The sequence below is a fragment of the Capronia epimyces genome (assembly GCF_000585565.1).
Source record: "Capronia epimyces CBS 606.96 chromosome Unknown aczIQ-supercont1.10, whole genome shotgun sequence".
Lineage (NCBI taxonomy): Eukaryota > Fungi > Ascomycota > Eurotiomycetes > Chaetothyriales > Herpotrichiellaceae > Capronia > Capronia epimyces.
The window spans coordinates 728,710-750,609 of record NW_006912913.1 but is presented as its reverse complement, the minus strand read 5'-3'; the positions used below and the strand labels follow the sequence as shown (position 1 = coordinate 750,609).

General features: G+C 53.2%; 9 protein-coding genes across 9 annotated transcripts; 5 read left to right on the top strand and 4 right to left on the bottom strand.

The window, feature by feature from the left end:
* Window positions 1–1,713: 1,713 nt before the first annotated feature.
* A1O3_09823 (uncharacterized protein) lies at window positions 1,714–2,697 on the top strand (the record flags this gene model as incomplete). Its single annotated transcript, XM_007739916.1, has 1 exon — window positions 1,714–2,697. The coding sequence occupies one exon, from the start codon at window positions 1,714–1,716 to the stop codon at window positions 2,695–2,697; it is 984 nt and encodes a 327-aa protein (XP_007738106.1).
* A 1,886-nt stretch (window positions 2,698–4,583) lies between these two features.
* On the top strand, window positions 4,584–5,189 carry A1O3_09822 (uncharacterized protein; the record flags this gene model as incomplete). The annotated part of the gene is made up of 1 exon (XM_007739915.1): window positions 4,584–5,189. The coding sequence occupies one exon, from the start codon at window positions 4,584–4,586 to the stop codon at window positions 5,187–5,189; it is 606 nt and encodes a 201-aa protein (XP_007738105.1).
* Window positions 5,190–6,262: 1,073 nt separating this feature from the next.
* A1O3_09821 (uncharacterized protein) lies at window positions 6,263–6,680 on the bottom strand (the record flags this gene model as incomplete). The annotated part of the gene is made up of 2 exons (XM_007739914.1): window positions 6,263–6,563; window positions 6,625–6,680. 2 exons carry the CDS (start codon window positions 6,678–6,680, stop codon window positions 6,263–6,265), a joined length of 357 nt encoding a protein of 118 aa, XP_007738104.1.
* An 850-nt stretch (window positions 6,681–7,530) lies between these two features.
* A1O3_09820 (uncharacterized protein) lies at window positions 7,531–8,616 on the bottom strand (the record flags this gene model as incomplete). Its single annotated transcript, XM_007739913.1, has 2 exons — window positions 7,938–8,616; window positions 7,531–7,886 (listed from the first exon to the last, which is right to left on the bottom strand). Coding segments are annotated over exons 1-2 (654 nt in total), but the record flags the coding sequence as incomplete, so codon positions are not given.
* A 909-nt stretch (window positions 8,617–9,525) lies between these two features.
* A1O3_09819 (uncharacterized protein) lies at window positions 9,526–10,776 on the top strand (the record flags this gene model as incomplete). Its single annotated transcript, XM_007739912.1, has 3 exons — window positions 9,526–9,691; window positions 9,902–10,140; window positions 10,309–10,776. 3 exons carry the CDS (start codon window positions 9,526–9,528, stop codon window positions 10,774–10,776), a joined length of 873 nt encoding a protein of 290 aa, XP_007738102.1.
* Window positions 10,777–12,067: 1,291 nt separating this feature from the next.
* Window positions 12,068–13,599, bottom strand: A1O3_09818 (uncharacterized protein; the record flags this gene model as incomplete). The annotated part of the gene is made up of 2 exons (XM_007739911.1): window positions 12,068–12,536; window positions 12,653–13,599. The coding sequence occupies 2 exons, from the start codon at window positions 13,597–13,599 to the stop codon at window positions 12,068–12,070; spliced, it is 1,416 nt and encodes a 471-aa protein (XP_007738101.1).
* Window positions 13,600–14,976: 1,377 nt separating this feature from the next.
* A1O3_09817 (uncharacterized protein) lies at window positions 14,977–15,921 on the top strand (the record flags this gene model as incomplete). Its single annotated transcript, XM_007739910.1, has 1 exon — window positions 14,977–15,921. The coding sequence occupies one exon, from the start codon at window positions 14,977–14,979 to the stop codon at window positions 15,919–15,921; it is 945 nt and encodes a 314-aa protein (XP_007738100.1).
* Window positions 15,922–16,742: 821 nt separating this feature from the next.
* Window positions 16,743–18,014, bottom strand: A1O3_09816 (acid phosphatase; the record flags this gene model as incomplete). The annotated part of the gene is made up of 1 exon (XM_007739909.1): window positions 16,743–18,014. One exon carries the CDS (start codon window positions 18,012–18,014, stop codon window positions 16,743–16,745), a length of 1,272 nt encoding a protein of 423 aa, XP_007738099.1.
* Window positions 18,015–20,233: 2,219 nt separating this feature from the next.
* A1O3_09815 (uncharacterized protein) lies at window positions 20,234–21,357 on the top strand (the record flags this gene model as incomplete). The annotated part of the gene is made up of 4 exons (XM_007739908.1): window positions 20,234–20,514; window positions 20,578–20,835; window positions 20,903–21,042; window positions 21,110–21,357. 4 exons carry the CDS (start codon window positions 20,234–20,236, stop codon window positions 21,355–21,357), a joined length of 927 nt encoding a protein of 308 aa, XP_007738098.1.
* Window positions 21,358–21,900: the final 543 nt, after the last annotated feature.

Sequence of the window (21,900 nt, the reverse complement as noted above, 5' to 3'; positions counted from 1 at the left end):
GCGAGCTGGTTCAGTTGCAGTCCGAAGTGGTCCGATCCTGGCGGGGTGCGACATGCAGGTACTGAGTGAGACTCGGCGGGAGACGAAGGAAGATGATTGAGACAACAATGTTACGAAGGGGCAAACTGCGGAAGGAGGTGTACGTTTATACCAATGTAGGACTGTGTCATGCCGTCAATGTCATGGAGGAACTTTTGGAGGTCTTTTGTCGAAGCCCCGAGCCGCTTGAGAGCCTGTCAGGCTGCTTCAAAGTTCTCTGAACTTCAGCTGTTGGTCCGGTCGAGGAGGAGCCTTGCGCAGACGGAGGATATCACTCGAAATGGGCGTGTGCCGCTCGCATAGGCGTGGCCGATCGATCTTGTTCATGCCCAGGAGCCTAGAAAGGCAGTTGGTTAGGCTATGGCCATCGCGGACGCCGACAGGTGCAGGCGGCAGACATGGGGGCTCTAAGGCTAGAAGGACGGCCCGAGATAGGGGAGACGCAGCCCCAAACGAGTGGGAAGTCGGATGGATGGCGTTGGCGAGTTGGGTGAGATGGAAACGACAAAAGGACGTGTGTGGACTATGGAGTAGGAGGAGGATGTGATGAGGATGACAGAGCTGGCTGTATTCTGGCGGCTCGAGAGCGGGGAGACGATGTCGCTCTCATCGTCACGGTCTTGCCGCCGCCAAGCCAGACGGAGACACCGACCGCGCCACGGTCCGTCGGCAGCGGGTGGCACCATGATTGGCCTGTTCGTACGGCTGACTTCAAACTTTGCCTGCGCCACGCTTGCCTTCCTTTCTCCATCTCTCCATCCCACCTATGCCAGGTTCTATATGTCGGCCCCATCAGCGCGTCCCTCGACTGTCAGCTCGAAACTGTATTCAAGCCCTGGCCCGTGGCTGTTCCATTGAGTCCATTCTGCTGCCATAGTTGGCTCACTCACGCGGCGAAAGGATGGTCAACGGGAACGAGGTGCGTCCCCGGCGGAAACAGGAACACGCCGCACGCGACTGGTGGGAAAAGAGATCGACAGGACAGTCGTATAGAATCTGTACGAGATCTGTGAAGTATGCCGATGCCCTTGATGCCACAGGCACCTGTCTCGAAACGGATCCCGATGAGACGTCTGCGCGGTGTCGAAGTCGCCTCGGAGCTCTCGTATAGATACTTGTTTAATCATGCTACATATCACATGCGGAGTCGAGGCTAGAGACCAGAGGGCCGCGTAGTTACCGTATCGATGAGAAGGCTGATCATGTCGTACCTCAGGCCCTCTAGATTTGCAGTCCTACTCCGTACTGTGTACGTACAATACTCCGCACTCTTGTCTGGCATTCAAGGTGTGAAGCCTCAATCAAGCATTGGGGTAATTGATACGGAGAAACGTTGTTCCGTTCCGCGGGTGCGTCCACCACAACGCGGTCATTGCGTCCTTGGGGTCTGGGTGGTGTAAACACACCCACGAGTACGAGAGTGCCAGCACAATTCCCAAGCATATGTAAACGTCCATACAAGGGCAAATAAATCAGGCCATGGTAAGTTTGAACCGTTGCAACATGCACCGTCCCATGACTTCATGGGAAGCCACATTGTCGCACTCAGATCCTCCTGCGCCAAGTTGGCCATCTTGAACAAAGCATTCTGACAATTAGTATTCGCAGGCCTCTTCTTTCCGCCGTCTGGCTAAAGACTTTGCTGCTCTGCAGGCCAGTCTCCCTCCAAATTACATGTTTCCAGAAGCCGACGATGCTTCCATCCTTGCCGATGATCTCACCCAACTTGTCGTGCTCGTTACTGGTGCCGAAGGAACCCCGTATTCACGAGGACTATGGCGCTTACATCTGAAGATGCCACATGACTATCCCAAGAGCCCACCCAAGGCCATGTTCAAAACGCGGATTTACCACCCGAACGTGGAGGAAACAACTGGCGCAGTCTGTCTAGAGACGCTGAAAAGAGATTGGGATCCCAAACTGACGCTCAAGGATATTTTGGTCACCATATCCTGTCTGCTGATTCAGCCCAACCCCGACTCGGCGCTGAATGCCGCAGCAGGGGCTCTCATACAAGAAGACTACGAGGCATTCTCGACCCAGGCAAAGCTTATGGCAAGCATTCACGCCCCAATACCTCGGCATCTAATGCGGGCTGTCCAACAGGCCAAGCGGCGGGGCGAGGAGGACGAGGATGAGGACGAGGACGAGGACAAGACCGAGGTACTAAAGAAATCTGCGCAAACAGGTGCGCGGACTACACCTGAAGCAATAGAGGAGGATAACACGAAAGAGAACGACCCGACTCAAAGAACTACATCTGCAGTCGGCTCAGGCACCGCCAATAGAGGAAAACGACCTGTGTCAGACTTGAGTCCACCCGTCGACGCCGATCAGAGTGAGGGACAGCACAATGCAGAAAGCGAACCAGGGAATCCGCGGCTCATTCATTCGGACAGCAGCCAGGGGGGACCGGTGAGGAAGTCACCCAAGCTCACGCGCACGGATGCTCCGAACAGGCAAGATAGGGCCTTAGCCCAGACACAGTCACAGTCCTCTACAGGTGAAGAAGGAAAGGAGAATGTCTGTTATGCCAAGGCCTCGAATTCCTCCCAAGGCCAAGGGGTTCTCGGATCGAGGCCAACCGTATTGCGCAAGGTCTCGAACGTGGGCCCGGGCAGGAAGGGACAAGCACGTGTTGGAATTCGGCGATTATAAGGAATGGCCTATGCAGTGTGCACAGGTGACGGGGGGGCCACTTTCAGTGTCAGTGTGCATGTCTAGTCTGATCGAGCGTTCAAGCGAATTAAGCGGTGATAGTAATATAACATACGTGGGTAGCTGCTCCATACTCCGTACACAGTATCTATACACAGTACTCTGTATGGTATGTATAGACAAGCTGGCCGTTTAGGATGTTCGTGTTTTCACCAACCGCTGGAGGTTGTTATCCCGAATATCACGGTGACGGAGTACACGGCCGAGGTGTCCATGGGAACCGGGGAATACAGTTGACCAAAGGACAGAATGAGTCGTGACTATCCATACGGAGTACGGAGTGTCTGTTCTACCTGAGGTATCTTTAGACGGCACGCATACTCCAAGACCTACGGATCCTGACTAGCCCTGGCCATGCGAGTTCTTCTTGAGTCTTGACCACCTATTAGAGGGACGTACTCCTTACTCCGTACAGTGCCACCGTCACGCCAGGTCGAAAACAATAAGTATTCCAGAATCCAGAATTACTCCAGAATCCAGAATCCCTCCATCCTCCATCCTCCATATTTTATACTCTATACATACGGAGTACGGAGTACTCTATCCAAAATCTGTACAGATACGTAATCTGTACGGAGTATGAGGTGTCGAGCGGCCATGCAAGGGGTTCAGCTTTCAAGGTCTTGTATCCGTATGTTATGTTAGTCTTCCAATTGTCACCTGTACGGAGTACTCTATACTCCAAAAGTCGGGGACTGGGCTTGGCCCCTAGGGTCTGAAACAAGGGGCAGGGGCAGGCATCGCAGGGGCTTATACGTAACCCTAACCCTAACCCTAAGTCCATACCTGGGCTAAGGCTTAGGTCAGGCCGGGTCCAGCCATCGCCCGTCGCTCGTCGCTCGTCGCCCAACCAGCCCGCCCCAGCACCACTAAACCCGAACCAGCCACCAATTCTGCAACTAGCCCCCCTTCCAGCCTGCCCATTGGCCCATTAGTCGTTGCCCGTTGCCCTGCCGCGCCCCGCCCCCTTGTTTTTCTTTTTCTTTTTCTGGACGCGCACGTCGAGTTTCAACAGGTGAGTTTCTAATTCCAGTTCCAGTCCGTTGTAAACTGGGCGGCTGGCTGGCTGGCTGGATGGCTGGCTGGCCAGTGGCCCAGTTGCCCAGTTGCCCATACACAGTCAACGTAACCAACTGCAGTTACCCATACAGTCAACGTAACCAGTCGGTTGCCCCGTTGGTATGTACTATGTAGCAAGTAGCCCCGCCAACCAACGGTTATTTTGCATTCCTCTTCCTCGAGAGGCTGGAACGGGAACGGAATGGGGGCTGGTGTACGACATAGAAAGGGGGCGTTGGGTTGGTACACATTCGTACTCCGTAGGTATATAGGTATAGGAATACCTATGTATGTGGTTGTGTGCACATAAAGTCTGACTGTTAGACTGACTGTTCTTGGTTCTGCTGCCGCTGTCGAATATCATCCATTCATCCTGATCACCTCTATTATTTACTTGCCTCTGCCGGTACACATAAGGTATCAAGATACGGAGTACTCATACCAATATCTCATATCTCATCTCTGTACCTATCAACGCCGCAGAGACGGGAATATCTGAGCGCACTATCCGTACTCCCTACTCCCTTCTCCCTACTCACTACTCCCTACTCCGTACGGAGTACAGAGGCGACGCTCGAAAAAAAAAAAAGGAGGCCCTCCCTCTTTGTACGAAGACAGAAGAGAGACCAACCCAACCCAACACAACCAAACGAACCAAACAAGGAGCGAAAGATCTATCTATCAATCAATCAATCTTCAGCCGAGTCACCACACGAGACAACACATCACAATCTACAGTACAGACCAAACAGCCACGTCCATACATAATGCAGTCCCTGTCCCTGTCCTCGCTCTCCCTCATCCTATACGGACTACTTCTCCAGTCGGCATCCGCATCCCCATCAACGCTGACAGCCATCTCCCAAATCCCCGACGGGCAGATCCAAGGGGACGCTTCCGCTTCGTCAAGCTCGCTTCCCTCGGATCCTACGGCGTCATACGACAACCCCTTCACCATCTACACGAGCCAGACCAACTCGCTGGGCGTCGTGACCGGCATGCCGTCCGTTGTGACCAGCCAGCCAGAGGTCGTGACGAGCCAGCCCGACGTCGTGACCAGCCAGCCCGTCTCGCCCACCCTGCCCAGCTACTCCGGGTACGTGTACGCCAACAGCTCTAGCTCCAACATCTGGGCATCGGCGTCGGCATCAGCATCGGCGTCCGCGTCGACTCTTCTGACCACCGCCGAGCCTACGACGCTTGCCACCAGCACCGTCGGAACAGCTGCCGGGTCTGTGAGTCAAGAAGGCCAGACGGGGACGGCGAGCGCAACTGCAACGTTCGCTCAGTCCACGGGTGGTGCGGTGGCGAATAAAGTCGCCGGGGCGGGAGTCAGCTTGGTCATCCTCGGCCTGTGTTTCTCTCTGCTGTGATCATCGGCCTCTGTTTCTCTCTGCTGTAAGCGACATGGCTTGGCATGGCATGACATACCGAGATCTCGAGAGTCGACCACCATGTCCAGACCAGACCAAATTCCGGCTTGGGGAAGCACGTGTGAATGGACTGATTCTGGCTTGGGAAGCATGGGTGTATGGACTAATTCTGGCTTAGGGAAGCATGTGTGAGTGGACTTTTTGGGGGAGGGTTTTCCTTTTCGGCCCCTCGTTCGCATTACGACTGGCATATGATATGAGTATGATTTGAGAAAGTGATGCCTTGATGCATTTGGAGCACAATGGGATTTGGGAACGCGGATTTGGATGGGATAACGAAACCAGGGGCAAAATGGCGCAGGAAATTCCTTTGGAAGGGACAAAACAGTACGGATACATCGCAATGTATCTTGTCATCAAGCGCGGAAGTGCTCCGGCTGATGACCATTAGTTTTAGTTTTAGAATAGTTCGAGCTCCCCAGCCTGTTCGAGGCCTGCGGGTGGAAATCCTACACATGGTTGGATTCGGAAAACTCCTCTTGTTCTGCTACATGTTTCCTGCCGTACCGTCGAGTGTCGTTTTGTACATGTAAATGGCTGCCAACTCCATGAGCGCAAGCCTTGACTTTGTTTAGACTTCAGGTTTTGAGGCTTTGTTTTCTTGGATTGACCGACTCTAGCATTGAAGTTCGTGCCGGTCGAGCGCTCCGATCCGCCCGCTGGCCGGTGACGTTGAGTTTGGCGACAATTCTGTCCTGCTAGCCTTGCACAGACAGGTTCTTCGTCTGGCATCTGGGACCTGTGGACCGCTCTCCAGGATAACCGTAGACGATGGAAATCCGCTCGACCAGATCCGACAAAGGCGAGGAGAGAGGAGAGAGTCGGTCGGCGAAGGTCATCTTTTGCTCATGCCGTATATATATGATCGCGACATGGAACTTTGACCGTCGATCCGAGTCTCTATCCGTTGCGGTTGTGGTCGAGCTGGCCAAGGTTGGTTCCATTGACATTACAGCATGTTAACTCCTCCAACCCACCATTACAGCATGTTAACTCCTCCAACACACCCCGTCCTACCTCGTCGACGCCGGTCCCTGCTGCCTGGCCCAAGTCGCAAACTCTCTCCGCTGCGCCCTGATGTCCACAAAGTTGACGCGCTCCTCCAGACTTTTAAATGGGTTCGCTCCGCCGTCTCTTTCAAGTTCCCCCGCCCATTCGTTCCAGCCGACGGGTTTTAATGGTTCCGAGCCCCAGACCAGACCTAAGCATGCCAGGAATACCGATACGAGCGTCTCCAGCTTGATGTCGAGTGGCAGAGGGGCATTCTTGTGATATTTGGTCGACAGGACGGAGAACTCGTGGGCGGAATATGCGCTAGAATATGTTGTTAGTGCTTGCTTTTGTTCGGTCGGGACGAGAGGAAACTTGGACTTACGCATGGAATAGAGACAACAGCCCGACGAGGACGAGGAGGCGCGAGAGCACCGACATGCTGATGCTGGTGTGGGCGGTCGAGAGGACGTGTGTGGTGTTTGGTGCTGGAACGTTGCTCAATGTGAGCAGAAACACGGATTACGACTGGGACTTGACCATGACCCTAAGTCTCGCCGCTTTAATCTGAAGCTCCTGCACGTGACTGACCACAGTGGAGTTTGGTGTATTCCCGGCACCCGCCTATAGTTTATAGCCAACGATTCTACTTGATGTAATGGCCCACAAAGTTCCCCTTTCTCTAAATTGGGCACAATCCGTGTATCGGTAGTCAGTCAGTCAGATTCCATGAACAAAGTCTTGCCTGAAACTCTTCACGTTCTCTCTGATCCTCCAGGGACTCCATGACCTCCCTGATGACGTTCCTAAGACCGCTCTTCCATTCATTAAATAAGTCAACCGGCACCCCCCCCTCCAGAGGAAATGTGGCAGATATATCGCTGGCTTCAAGAATATCACGAAATCTATTGAGCCTTCGTGCATCCTCGTAGTGATTTTCTAGATCGTCATGACTAAAGTCGATGGGACATGAAGGAGCAGACTCAATTTGATCATTTTCAGTAAGCCTCGTCCAATTCTACTGGATTCGAAGTAATGTGTTTCTGAGCATAAGTGCATTGGAATCGTGACCATCGGAGGTTTGCGCGTAAGTTCCAATCTGTTTTAGTATCGGGTAAGTCTGCTTATCGTCGAAAACTGCAGCCACAGCGGGTATGTTTTCCCTGAAATGCGATAGATAGTACCCCTGTAGCATTGTCTTACTGAACCTTTCCCAAGTCTCGGATCTCACAGAGAGAGACATTTCCTTTAGGTCCTTGGGTAACTCAAACAACTGAGTATCATCGGCCAAATCCAAAAACTGCGGTTTTCGTATCGTGAGAAACAAAGGCAAGATATTCGCATCTTGCCAATCAATGATACTGGTCACTTTTCCTTCGTCGGAAACAAAAATATTCCCATCATGAAGGTCTCGGTGCCATAGCAGCGGCAGACAGTGATCAGGGGACAGAGGAACGATGTGTGGCGTGACTGTGCGAACCAGTTGCAGCATTTGGCATACAGCTGCGTTTGACAGGTCGCTAACCGGCTTAACTGGAAAAGAAAATGGTCGGCTGGTGATAATAGCTGTCTCTTTGTGGGCGCGACTTCTAATTTGCAATAGAGATGAACGTGCGAGAGAATCGATATAGTCGTTTGGAGTATGCCCTTTGATGGAGTAAGCATGAAGCCCATCGCTTGTGTGAATTAGGAACTTACAAGGACCGGAGTCGAGGTCCGATTCCCACAGTACTGTTTCCATGAAATGTCTGTGTGCCAACGGGCCTATAATGAATTTCGAAGAACTTGCTGTTGAGACTTCAATCTGCCGGCGAAAATTGAATTTCGCACCGTCCTCGGTGAAGTAGAGACTGCCGTAAACCTGAAAGCGTTTGCTGGCTTCAAGAAGACGCTCTTGGATCGTAATAATTTGATCCACAACGCCTATTCTCTGCTTGACGCTTAGGCGGGGCCATGTGGTTTTGAGATCTGCTCCCACAGCTTCTTCTAGAATCATTTATTCACATCCAACTGTGTTGTCATTGCTGTCGCTCCAAGCCAATACTTTTGGAACCGGCAGATTCAACTCAGCTCTTACAAACTCCAGGGTTGCTACCTCACTTGCCGTAACTAAGCGTCGTGGAACGAGAGGATCAGGAACCTTGACGACAAACCGCCGCCGACCAACTGTAGCAGTCGTCACTTTGTTTGAGGCTCCTTCGGCAAGCTTTTTGACTTTAACTCTACCAGATTGTCCTTCCAATCCGGCCGTCTTTGCGACCACAAGCTTCAGAGCTTTCACATCGAATCTTATGGTATGTTGTTGTAATTTTGGGGGCTCGTTCCAGAGCCAGCGGCCTGTAGTTGGGAGGAACAACGAATCGTCAGTGAACCTTGAAAGTAGGAACTAACGAAGGCTGCGGCCGATCGAGGGATCTGAAAATAGAGGCTTCATCGTGTCCCTCCATATTGCAGAGGAATCGGTAGCGGACTTTAGAATCGAGACAGCAAGTATGACTGAGCTGAAGGCAATGAGCAAAGTCGTCGGATGCGCTGCCTCTGCGCCAGCGGCGATGAAGGGGAGCTTCGGACAACTACATAGGTCCGCAAAGAAATGACACTTTGATGCTGAGATATGCTGGCCTTCGGGAAATGATGTTATCATTTCCTTGCTGATGTCTCATTCAGGACGAGGGAGAAACAGGCATGTGACAGTCCTTGCGGATATCTAACCACACCTGGGTTGGGTCGCAAGTTGGCCCGGCCGCCTAAGCCGCGCGAGCTAGCCTGCCCAAAAGCGGCGCGAGGTCACGTGAAATAGAAGTTCAACGGTCTCGCTGCTTTAACGAGCCCTAGCCTTGTTCAGGGGATGTCCGCCGATTTACTCAATACTGATAAGGGGGAAACCAGCTATTATTAGCTATTACTATTATCTAGTACCTTAACATTGCTTATGGAGGTACCGCAGAATATACTGCGTACTCCGTCCTCCATCCTCCTAACTCCAAAGATCGGTACGGAGGCTCACGCCCGTGATATCGCCAGTGGCTTACTCCGGAGTGTAAGCAGAACAAGCCCCTTTCTCAGACCGACCTTGCACGTCTTGCCATCGCCATCTACAAGACCTCCCGTTTGGCATCCTGACGTCCACGAAGCGTCCAATCATATTCTATATTCTATGCTATTCTATCTGGACAGCATTTTTTGAATCATCAACATGCTTCGTTCAATAGCCAAATTTACAAATGAGTCCGGTGAGCCTAACGTTCCCTCGACCCTTCCCTACTGCACAATCACAGTCTCAGGAATGAAGGGAAAGACTAACACGCCCACTCCTCTACTGTCAGGCGGCATTGAGAAAACCCTCAAACTGCTACAGTCGGTCTCGCAGATCGGCGAGAGCATTGGCGATTCCTCCCCCACGTTCGTCGATCTTGCGCAATGGACGACGGCGAAAAACCAGTTTGCCCTTGGTAAGCACCAGCACCAGCACCAGCACCAGCACCCACCATGCCGACCATCCCTCTTTGTCCCGTCCAATCCAAGCTACGCATATACTGCTGTCACTCCAATCCGTTCCATTTCTCAATTCTCACTTCTCATGCCGTTCATTTCACTTAACTCCTGACCGGCCCGTCGGACTTGGACACGATGAAATGGCAACTGACACGCCTGAGGAACAGCACGTCGATACTTCCGGCTCTTCAAATGGATCGACTGCTTCACCGTAGCCAATGCTCAGTACCAGGCGTTCGGAAGCACGCAGCCAAAAGGCAAAGACAAGGGCAAGGGTGGAACGGAAACGGCAACGAAAACGACAGTGAAAACTCCAGAAGATCCCGGAGACAATTTCCGCGTACTGCTCTCGGTGTCCAAATGGTCCTTCCTCGGCATTTATCTCTTCCTGGAAATGTTTACGATAGTAAGTCTCCGGTCTCCCCTTTTTGCTCCCTGCCCAATCCAATTCATCCCTTGTTTTGCTTCCTACCCAATTCAATTCAATACAATACAATGCGAGGAACGGGTATCCTTGAACAAAAGCACCAGAGAAACATCAAGTTGACACCACCCTTCCTCGGGACGATTCTAGACCAACGCCTTGTCCCTGACATCATATTCATGGGGCCCCACTGTGCAAATCGAGGCGTTGAAATTCTGGGCCTACTCGCTCGCCGTATCAGTCATATTGGGCATCTATGAGCTTTTCCAACTCGGCTCGGATTCCACACCGACACCTACCACTGAACCCGACGGCAGGGGCAAGCACGGCAGAGAAGAGAAGACCACCCTAGTATCCGGCAGAGAAGAGAAGACTACCCCAGCATCCAGCACTACATCAGCCTCGAGACCTCCTTCATCCTCTCCCGGGACATCCCGTTCCAGCCAAGCCCACAAGCGTCGAGCCATCTACAAGCAAATCGTCAGCGACGGCTGTGACCTGCTTATCCCCGCCTCGGCTGTCGGATGGATCTCGCTGGACCCTGTTACTCTCGGCGTGGCTGGCTCGATCAGTGCTGTGCTCGGAGCATCGGAGGTCTGGGCCAGAGTCAACCCGTGACATGATCAACGACGGGACAACCAGACTCAACCCGTGACTTGATCGACGATGGAGACGAAAGACGAGACATAATACATGACACCGCGCCGAACTAGACTCAATCGCCTATTGAGTATGCATGGTGGAGTGGAGTGGCGGCGGTGTCATGCACGCTGCATGCATGCTGCATCAACCGGTCGAGACTATTGTCGTCTTAGTACTATACATATACACTACATGCTAGGTACATACTACATACTGCATACTACTACTGGGCTTAGCATCCGTCCCACTGATGCGATATGCGATTTGGCGGCCGCCGTCCATGTCCATGTCCATTCATGCAGGAACAAGAAACAAGAACAAGAAACAAGAACAAGAAACAAGAACAAGGAACAAGAACAAGGAACAAGAACAAGAAACAAGAACAAGAAACAAGAACAAGAAACAAGAACAAGAAACAAGAACAAGAAACAGCGGGGATGGGATGGGGATGGGGACGAGCCATGGCCCATTTCCATTTCCATTTCCATTACTGTTTCCATCTCCATCATACACATTCCGGGGCCCTTTTGTAGTGTGTTTCGAGTCATTTCAGTCTGATTCATCGAATAGATGCACCTGCACCTGCACTTGCATCTGGCAATAAGGTACTACTACTACCGCTACTACTGTAAGTCATCTTTGGCCTTGGCCTCTTGATATCGCTGTACTGTATGGGGGGTCTTATTCTTTTCCCTTCTCCCTGTTCCCTTCTCCCTGTTCCCTTCTTCCTGTTCCCTTCTCCCTTTCCCCTTTCCCTTTTCCTGGTCATCGTTTTCCTGGGGTTTCCTCTTCCTCCACAGGCTGGGTGTGTCAAACTTAGGCACTGACTTAGGCACTCCCATTTCCCAGCCTTGTGCTTTAACCAGAAGGCTGGAGGCTGGTTTAGGTATGCTAACTACCGTATATAGCATGCGCTCTCCCCCCCCCCCCCCTGCGACCCTTTGATAGAGAACATGGAAGATTTCGACCTTTGACAGGCTGAGGGTGGAAGTTGTTGATGTTTGATATTTGAATTTGAATTTGAATTTGTATTTGATTATACGCATTAGAACATGCACTGTGCTTCATCTATCATCGTCGATAGTCTTCGTATTCATTATGGTCCTCGGCACACTCGGTAGGGGCCGAAATGACTTTTAACCCAATCTTTGCTTTTGCTTGTTGCTTTCGTCCGTCCTAACGTCCTACCTCCCAACCAGACCTCACTAGCCAGGCCGTCATGTTGCTCCTCAGACCTCCCTGGCAGTCCGTCATGTTCTTTCGACGTCTAATCAAGGTTGGCGTAGTAGCTATAGTCCTGGTTCAGAAGAGGGAATGCCTCCGGCTCTGGCTGGCCTGCGGCACTGTGCCAGACCGGAGAGGGCAGACTGGACAGGCCGCCGTCCTTCTGTGGGGTGTCGGAGAAGATGTGTTCGAACGTCTTGGCCCATTGGACGCGGTTGTTGAAGCCCTCGAGGCCCCAGAGCTCTTGCAGGAAGTGCAGGAACGACGTGTGCGTGTAAGCCGAGTTGGAGGCGTAGCTGGTGCCGTCATCGTGGATGAGCGTGTTAGGCTGGATCCAGGGAGAGATGGCCAAGGCCGGCACGCGGACGCCCAGGCGGGTGAAGTCGTAGGTGACGTTGTGGCCATCGGACTTCCCGTCGAAGGTGATGCCGTCCTCGGGCGGCGGGATGCCTGTGGGCGGAGGGACGTGGTCGGCAAAGCCGCCGTGCTCGTCGAAGTTGATGATCAGGAGACTGTCCTTCCGCGTCAGTAAGGGTTGGGGTTGGCCACATCTTGGCTTGCCATTTGCTATCCTTCCAAGGCTGAAGAACTACAGTAGCAGGATGAAATTGCTTCAGAGGTCACTTACACGTTGTCCCAGTAGGCAGAGTTTCGCAGCGCGTCGTACAGATGCTTGATCATGAGTTCACCCGCGGCCATGTTACTGGTCGGGTGCATCGAGTCGACGGTGCAGCATTCCGGGTTGATGTAGGAGAACTGAGGCAGGTTGTTGTTCTTGAGGTCCTCGTAGAACTGGTCCGCGTGCACGATGCGGTCCATGGCGTTGTCCTGGACCCACTTGTAGATGTACGAGTCGATGATGTCGCTCTCGTAGTAGTTCTTCCAGCTGATGTTCTTCTTGCTGAGCGCCTCGAAGACCGAGGTGGCGCACTCCGTGCCCGTGACGTTGGAGAACCAACCGGTAGCCTGGCTGTCTGTGTTGTCGACGTATCCGCACGTTGACCCGGAGGTGGCGAACATTCGGTTAGGGTTGGTAGGCCCAGGGTGCTCGGCGTGGTATGAGTCCCAGAAGGCATAGTTCTCGGCCAAAGTGGCGAGTGTGTTGGACTTGGCCGGATCATATGCCTGGATCACAAACGCACTGTCTCCTGGAGTGGCGTTGTACTTGTCGGATTGTCGCTCAATGAAGCCAGACATGTCGGGCACATCGGTCTTGCTCGGGTCCCATTTGCGGTAGATCTCGTAGCTGACGCCGGCGAAGTTGTGGTCGGGGTCTTTGAGAGGCACTTCGGCTTCATACGGCTCGGCGCAGATCATGATGGGCTCATCATAGATGGTCCAGTTGGGATTGGTGAATTCATTGCAGAAATCGCGGTTGCGCAGGTTGTCAATGTCCGGGTGGAAGTCCCAGTACCCGGCAATGTTGTCGAAGGAATGGTTCTCCAGCATGAGGTACACCACATGGGTGATCTTGGAGCTGAGGTCGTTCCATTTCGTGCCCCTTGACTCCAATGGGAGGCCGAGGGCAGAGGAGATGAGCGCGACGGCGGCAGCCAAAGACGCGAGGCGGGCCATTTTGTTCGTAGAGAGCTTGTTCCGTTCTGCTGCTGCAACGGTTGGATAATAATACTCGGAGATGCATGATAGTCGTCCATCCCAGCAAGAAGATTTTATACTTCTCCCATCCTCGTCCTGTTCGACCATGTAGCGCTGTCGTCCGTATTCTTCGGCTTCGCAGGAATGCCGTCACGCGGTTTGTTCTTACCTTCCTGGATCTTTGTCCAATGAGTGTTCCTCATCACTACCACGTTGCCTTGACACTACAGTCTTGCATGAGGTTGTCGTCTTGACCCATACAACGACCCATGACCCACGAGCGGTTTATTTTTCTGCCGGAAGTCGGCCTGGCCTGCGAGGGTCAGCTGTCCGGCTTTGCGGATTGAGGGACACGCGAAGAAACATGGCCGCAATAGTTCGGTGGAGGTCGTGGATGATGCGATATCATCGTCGACGGACAAGTGGGTAGGTAGCTAGGTAGGCAGGTAGGAAGCGGGAACGGATCCAGGCACACACAACGACCAAGGATGGATTGTGGCTTGCGACTCGGAGGACCAGATCGATGCTCGCGGAGCAGGTTAGAGAGCCGAAAGTGAGCTAAGGACACTAAAATAGACTAATTGACGCTAAACACTCTAGCGTTGGTTAATCCCGCGCAAGCTTTGTTAGCGGGGCCAAGGCCCGCCAGGCGCTGGACCGGGAAGCTTAGCCGTCTCTTTGCATCTTTGCTTGGGATGCTTGTCGCAACACCACCGTCCCCACGGCACCTCGCCAATCAGGCTCTATACAATTGCTGCTTACTGGCAACGTGCACGCTTGGTGCGTGAGCCTGCGTTCTCCTGCGGGTCCCTGCAGAGGATCAGCGCTCGTTCCGGCTATTATGCTGGGGGTTTTGTTGGCCTACCCCCCGCTCATCTCCAGCCGCGTGGATTTTTCTCGTCCCGCCGCGGTACACGTTGCTCATCGACAGGTCAGAATGAGGCCGTGGACAATCTTCAAGCTGCCGGTTTAAGCCAGCATCCTTCTGATACCACGAGGGTCACGGACTGGGGTCCTGCAGGATTGCAATAGGTTTGCCGAAGCATGTCTCGCTCGGTTCATCGGCCACTCCAAGGCATTGCTTTTCAACCATGCTGGAAGCGGGTTCCCACCAGGACTAAGGATGGCGTAGGTATGGCTGCAGCATAGCATATGCTCGAGCAGGCTGGCTGTTGTAGAGATTGCGAGCATCTGGTACACTCGAGCACACCCCCTCCATTATTCTGCTGTTCCTCCTCTCCTTCTTCGTCGAAAACGCCCAATTCCCCCCAGTCACTTGTGCACTTCCTCCCAGCCCAAACATCAAACATCAAACACCAGGCCCTCTAGCTAGAATCAGAACCAAGCCCCCTCAAGATGTGGAACGACGGCTTCGAAGATGCCAACTCCATGGCCGCCATGGTGAATTTCTTCCGACCGGCCAAATACTCGTCTCTGGCCGCCGACGCAGAGAAAGCAGCCCAGTCCAAACGGCTGTCCTCCATCGCCGAGGAGGGTGCGTGTTCCGAGACCAGCAGCCAGCCTTCCGAAGACACAGTGTGCGAGAAAGAGCTCCTACCCGCTCCATCCAGAGAGGAAAGACAAGTCAATGCCCGCATTGTCTCAGACGCCATCATTGGGCTGTCGGACGGCCTGACCGTACCGTTCGCACTCACCGCAGGCCTTTCGGCGCTGGGTAACACAAAAGTGGTGGTGTTCGGAGGCCTGGCCGAGTTGATTGCCGGTGCCATCTCCATGGGGCTGGGCGGCTACCTGGGTGCGAAGAGCGAAGAAGCAGCCTACAGAGCCACATACCACTCGACACAGAGCAAAGTGTTAGAGAACGGCAGACACAGCAGCAGCGACCTGTCCTCAGAGATCTCGTCGGTTTTCGCCCCGTACCATCTCCCGCCATCCACCCTCAAAGACTTCACACACCAACTCATCACCTCCAACAGCCTCGAGACCGTGGTTGACTTCCTCATGCGCTTCGAGCACGGCACGCCCGAACCCGCCGCCAGTCGGGCCTTTCTCTGTGCCATCACCATCGCCACGGGATACTTTGTCGGTGGCTTTGTGCCTTTAGTTCCCTACTTTTTCGCCCACAACGTCACCGAAGGTCTGATCTGGAGTATCAGCATCATGGTCCTGGCCCTGTTTGCTTTTGGATACGTCAAGACCGCTTTAGTCGAGGGTTGGTCAGGCTGGCCATCGGTCCGAGCCGACCTCGGAGGAGGTGGCCAGATGGTCCTGGTGGGAGGTGCAGCCGCCGGCTGTGCAATGGCCGTGGTGAGGTTGTTCAACACATTTATAGACATGTGAATAAATCCTCTCACTGCAGGTGGGTATCATGGAGTAATGGAGTTTGTGGGAGCAGTCTGACGGCACAGTGACTTGGCGTGTTCAAGGGGAAAAACCAGACATGAACTTAAAACATATAGTAGCTTGGGAGTCGTTGAGATCATCCAGTACCTCGTGCACTAAACCTTTGGCAATCATTGAGACCATCCAGTACCACAGCCTCTGGCAATCATTGAGAACATCCAGTCCTTCCTGCAGTGTAGTGTAATGAAATGGTCTCCTTGTAGCTCTTGACAGGATAGGTAGGTACCTAATGCAGTAGGCAGATTTTGAACTTGACAGGATAGATACCTACCTAATAATGCAATAGGCAGATGTTGAACTTGCCCAAGGTCCAACGCTCTGATCACGTACCCCGAGCATGGATGGGCCTCTGGACAACCTCCATCCAGGGTCAACTCCAGATGCGTAGCACGACTTCCATCCAGGGTCAAATCCATATGCGTAGCACGTACGGGAGCTTATAGAGCATGCTTGACCTGGGAAAATGCTACGCAGCTTCTGAGCGAGGAAAAGGACTATTACTCAGTTTTGGACAACGACAACGACAACGCTTTAAAGAATAGGAAAAGTTACAGATGGGAGGGCACTGGTTATATGTCCTCTAACTACCTACTTTCAGCCGACTGTGGATGTTCTGTACTATGAAAATCTTCGTCTGGGTGCTTTTATGATTACTTCTCCTTCCTCCTCTTCTTCCTCTTCCTTCCCAACGGACTAGTCATGCATAGCATAACGTGACCTTAAGATCAGCCACTGGCGGGAAGACGCGACCGAGGCGGCTAAATGCCAGGGGACTTGGTGGTGTTATGAGGCACGTCGACACCAGAGACGGGGTCGTAAGGGAACGGGCTGCTGTAGTTGTAGGTAGGAGCCTTGCCCTTGATGGAGTCGACGACCGACTTCAAAACACCCTTTCCATGGGCGCAAGTGGACGCGTTGGTCGGGACGGGCCAGTCTGAAACGTACTTCTTCTCCGACAGCGGGCCTGGGTATGACGCGTTGTAGAAGACTCCTTTGTCGTTCAGGTCGATCTCGGCGTTCTTGAATCCGGTCTTGTTGGCGACCAGCTCGAACACGTTGGCCGAGCAGTCCCAGCGCCCGAGCGATGGAAGACCCCAGTTCTGCGACACCGAGGCAATGGTCGAGTAGTGGTTGTAGTAGGTCTCGTCGGTGGTGCCGCGGAGTTCCTTGGGCACGGCACCGCCGATCAGGATGGAAAAGATCTTGTTCTCGATCCCGTAGGTTTCGTTCTCGTCAAAGGTCAAGAGGACCAGGGTGTCGTTCATGAAGTACTCGTCCTTGAGAAGGGGCTCGAGCCAGTTGCGCTCCCACACGGAAGCGTAGGTGATGTTGGTGTCATGGCCATCATTGGTCATGTTGGGCGTGATGAAGGCCCACTGCGGAAGCTTCTGGTTCTTGAGATCCGTCTCGAAGTCGTTGAATCCCTTGATCAGCTTCAAGCGGGTGTCGTTGTTGGTGACCGACTGGTACAGAACCAGTGGGTTGTGCTTGCGCACATAGTCGTCGTGGAACGTGTGTTGGTTGGAGTAGTTGTACCCTTGGAATCCGGCGTATGGGATGTGCTCCTGGTACTCCGCCCACGAGATGCCTTTGGTGTCGAGGAGGTCGACGACGGTGGCGATGTCTTCGGGGATGGCATGGAAGTCGTCACTGTCCATTCCGAAATTGTCACCACCAGCTGCGGCGCAGTAGTTGGGTTCCGAAGGGTGGGTGGTTGCCCAGTAGTTGCTGAGCGTGATGCCTTGCTCGGCCAGCCATGCTTGGTTGGGGTCTCCAGCGGCGTTGGCGAAGTCAATGTTCTCAAGCCAGATCTGGTAGAACCGGTTGAACGCGAGGCCTTTCACATTGCTCGTCGAAGAAAGGGCAGTCGCAGTGGCAGCTGCAGCCGAGATCTGGCTGGCCGAGGGCTCAATCGTCGACACTGCGGGAGGAGATGCGTAAGAGGTTGAGGCAGAGGTTGAGGCTGATGACACAGCCGCGCCAGCAGCCAAGCGGCACGCGGCCAGGAGAAAGCCAGTGGTTTTCAGCATCTCAAAGGACTTGAGAGTAGGAAGTGCCTGCGCTGAGGATCAAGGTCTGGAAGGATGAGAAGATCTGGTCTGGTCTGGTCTGGTCTTTCGAGCAGGGGGAGAGAAGGGTATCTTGTAGCACACACGGGGCTTCTTCGTCCAGAGGAGACAGCCAGGCGCGTGTCTGTTTCTTTGGACGAGATTTGTCGCTGCAATGCTGTTCCATAGTGCTAACCCTGGTGCTCGACTTGTTCTCGTGGTTGTTTAGTGCATTTGCGTAATGTTCAATGATGACCAAATTGCGGGGCTTGACCGAATCCGACGTGCCCGGAACAAGCTTCAATTAGCGTCTTAGGGTCCTCTGGCTGTGGAGACGGCAGAGCTTACATAGACGTAGGCAGCCAAGTGGACCAGCTAGAAGCAAGCTAGAGAGTTGGCGGCGGAGGCTAGTGTGTTAACCATCCTAGTGCAGCACGTGTCGAGCATTGGCCATTCAGCATTGATATCAGATCAACGTGCCGAGCTTCGCAAGGCTGCTTGCTGGAACTGCACCATTGCAACCTCCCAACCTCCCTTGGAACCTCGTCTCCTCTGCAGAGATTTCCATGACACTCTAGGTCGGGCATCTCCACGTGCGCCGACACGAGTTTCTCCGGGGCCCAAGTCGTGTCAATGTTGTCCACCGCATGCGTCGCAAATGGTTACTCCATGCAGAACAGCCTTGAGCTTTGCCGTGCTCCCGAAGACGAAGCTGGTTCCAATCTCAGCCTCCAGGAAAATGATAAACCGGCAAAATGACATGTTCTGGGTAGTTACCCGAGGGGCGACCGAGTTGTCGAAGCAAGGGCCGCGAGTCCAGGCCGACATGGTCGTCCCACAAGGTGCCCTTACTCAGAGTCCACAAGCAAATAGCTCGTTCGGTAGATTTCATTGCGAACATCCGAATCCCTTTCAGCTGACAGACTCTGCAACCGAAGCTCCCGACTGTGACTGCGACACTGGATTTCGTGACAATCCTCACCCAAGTATGCTTGAATCTGCCCTGTTCGTTCATTAGAAGAGGCTGAAGGGATTAGCTAAAGGGAAATTTCAAGGTTCAATCTTCAACATTAGTCATGGTAGAACACTCCATTATAGTTTCCAAACGAGTTCAGAAAGGGAAATGTCCCATGAAGGAGCTGTCTTCAATCGACTTTGTATGCGTGCTCACTCGGTCATTCACTGTGGTGTCCACAAAATCCATGCACATGCTGCAAATTCCCTTGTTTTTCACATCGACTCTTTGAATCCACGTGTAACCTGTGAACAGAATGCCTTACCTCCGTCCCGACGAACAGGTCTTCTCAACAGGTCTTGGCAATATCTCTCTTGTCGCTTCTGGCACTCGTTGTCTTGGCCGTCATATATACCTGCGCCTTCCACTCGCCCCTGTTCAACCTGTCAAAGTCACGTCCCCTGTATCGGCTTCTTCGCGCTCCTGACCTAGCACATGTACAGCATATTAAGCCACAGCTGTAGTCGGGCCAACTGGGTGTCGGATAATGGGGATGAATTGCCAGACGGACAAGGCCTTGTATTCGTTCCTGGTGTTTGGCTAGCTCGTGCACTTTGCCCTCGTCGTGCCCGACATATACAACCGCCGCGCCCAGACCACGCTGAACGCATACGACGAGATGATAGACAACGGGGTTTGAGCCGGAACGTCCAAATGAAAATGCTGCTCGACCGGGACGGCGCCGTTCATGACCAGCTTACCCCCATTCATACATGCAATTGAGTGGCCCTCTCCGTTCATGGTCTTCTTGCATCATTCTGAGCTGCCATCTCTCCCCTCTGGTTGCTATTAGCCTGCGCTTGAGCCTATAGTTCGTCGGCCGTGAAATTTCGCCGACCCGAGGCCATTCTGGGAGGCGCGCGACCTCTGTTAAAGCGGCACGGTCTGGCATCGGCGCGTCGGTGTCACGCTTCCAATGCCAAACGATGAGCAAGTCAGGCTTCGTGTTTGTCCCCGGAGTCTATCTGCCTTCTCCGCGTTACCAGTCAACCATTCCTTCAGTCATTCAAGTTGTCGTCACTTAGTCACTCACTCACTTGCTCGTTTCCCAGTCATTCATTCTCTTCCACGCACTCTTTTCGTGATACCCCTTTTGTTATCCCTGGATCAACCGCGACATTAAAACCCCTAAACCCTGCGAATCGACGAAGCCTCTTTTCTCCTCCTTACTTCAACGCGGCCGAACATGCGATACCACACCTTTATTTCAACGGCCCTTGCAGCCGCACCGCTGGCAGTGTCGGCAGCAGGCACTCTAGGCTTCGCCGTGGGAAACACCAATCCTGACGGCACTTGCAAGACGCAGAGCGACTTCGAGGCCGATTTCAAGGCCATCCAAGGAAATACCCAAGCCCAAATTGTTCGAACCTACTCTTCTTCCGATCAATATGGCAATCCATGCAATACACCTTCTGAGATCCTCCCTGCGGCCAAATCGGCGGGCATCAAGGTCCTTTTAGGCATGTGGTGAGTCGGGACGACAAAACAAGCTGCCGCAATGAGCTTGGTCTGATAACATGTGTCGTGCAGGCCTGATGGTGGTGCTTATGAGAAGGAAAAGGCAGCGGTTGACAAAGCGGATCCAACATCATTCGGCGACACTCTCTACGGCATTACGATTGGCTCAGAGGGCATGTATCGAGGCACCTACAACGCGGAAGAGCTCACGGGCTGGATCCAAGAGGTGAAACAGAGCTACCCAGACACCGCCATTGGGACTGCCGACAGCTGGAACTGCTGGGCCAACGGGACCATGGACTCTATCATCACGAGCGGCATCGATTTAATGTGAGAGACCGAGACCGTGAACCCAGCTTACTGGGCTCGGGCATAGCTAATCCGACATTTGGGACAGTCTTGCCAACGGGTTTGCGTATTGGCAATATCAAGAGATCGGCAACGCCACAAAGACGTATTTCGACGACATGGCTCAAGCACTTGCGCATGTCCAAGAAGTGACTGGCAGCCTGGACAAGATCCACTTCATGAACGGCGGTAAGGCAGACCACCCCGGTGTACGGTGTACGGTGTACGGCAGTTGAACTGATTTTCTCCTCTCCAGAGACTGGCTGGCCAGGCACCGGAGGCACCGACGCAGGCGCTGCAAAGGCCGGCGACGACAACATGAAGACGTACTGGCAATCCGCCGTGTGCGGTCTGCTCGATTGGGGCGTTGACCTTTTCTGGTTCGAGGCGTTCGACGAGCCCAACAAGGCCGACGCCATCGGCGACAATGGCCAAAAAGCCAGCGAGAAGTACTGGGGTTCCTTCACCTCGGACCGAAACCCAAAGTTCGACATGTCATGCTAATCTTGCGAGTCGCATCATTCATTTCTGAGCGAAGTGGGAGCTGCAGCTGAGCCTGAGCCTGAGCCTGAGCGTATTTTTGCCGCTTCGTACTTCATACTAGGATCGGTCCTCTTGTCCAAAATACATTTTCATAATCAAGCCACGGTCCCTTGATCCCCTGATTCCGTTGGCTGGAGTGGGATCCGGGATTCGGGATCCGAGGACTGGCTGGGCCCGACCGAATCTGGCTCTTTTGTTTTCGTCTATAAAGTATTTCTACTTCTGCTTCTATTTCCGCATCTGCTTCTGCTTCTGCTTCTGCTTCTACTTCCACTTCCATCAGGAGTACTTATTACCCTTATGTGCCCTTGCCTCGGGGCTTAGGCTCCCTCTACAACCACCACATTTAGGTACCTAAGGTAGGTTAGGTAATGTCTTGACTGATGTTCAGTAGTACTGTATTCGTTTACTATACTGCGTACAATATCATTATGGACAAACAACCTTAGTCCTGCATCTAACATCCTAGAAGAACCTCACACTTCGCACCTAGCACCTAGCAGC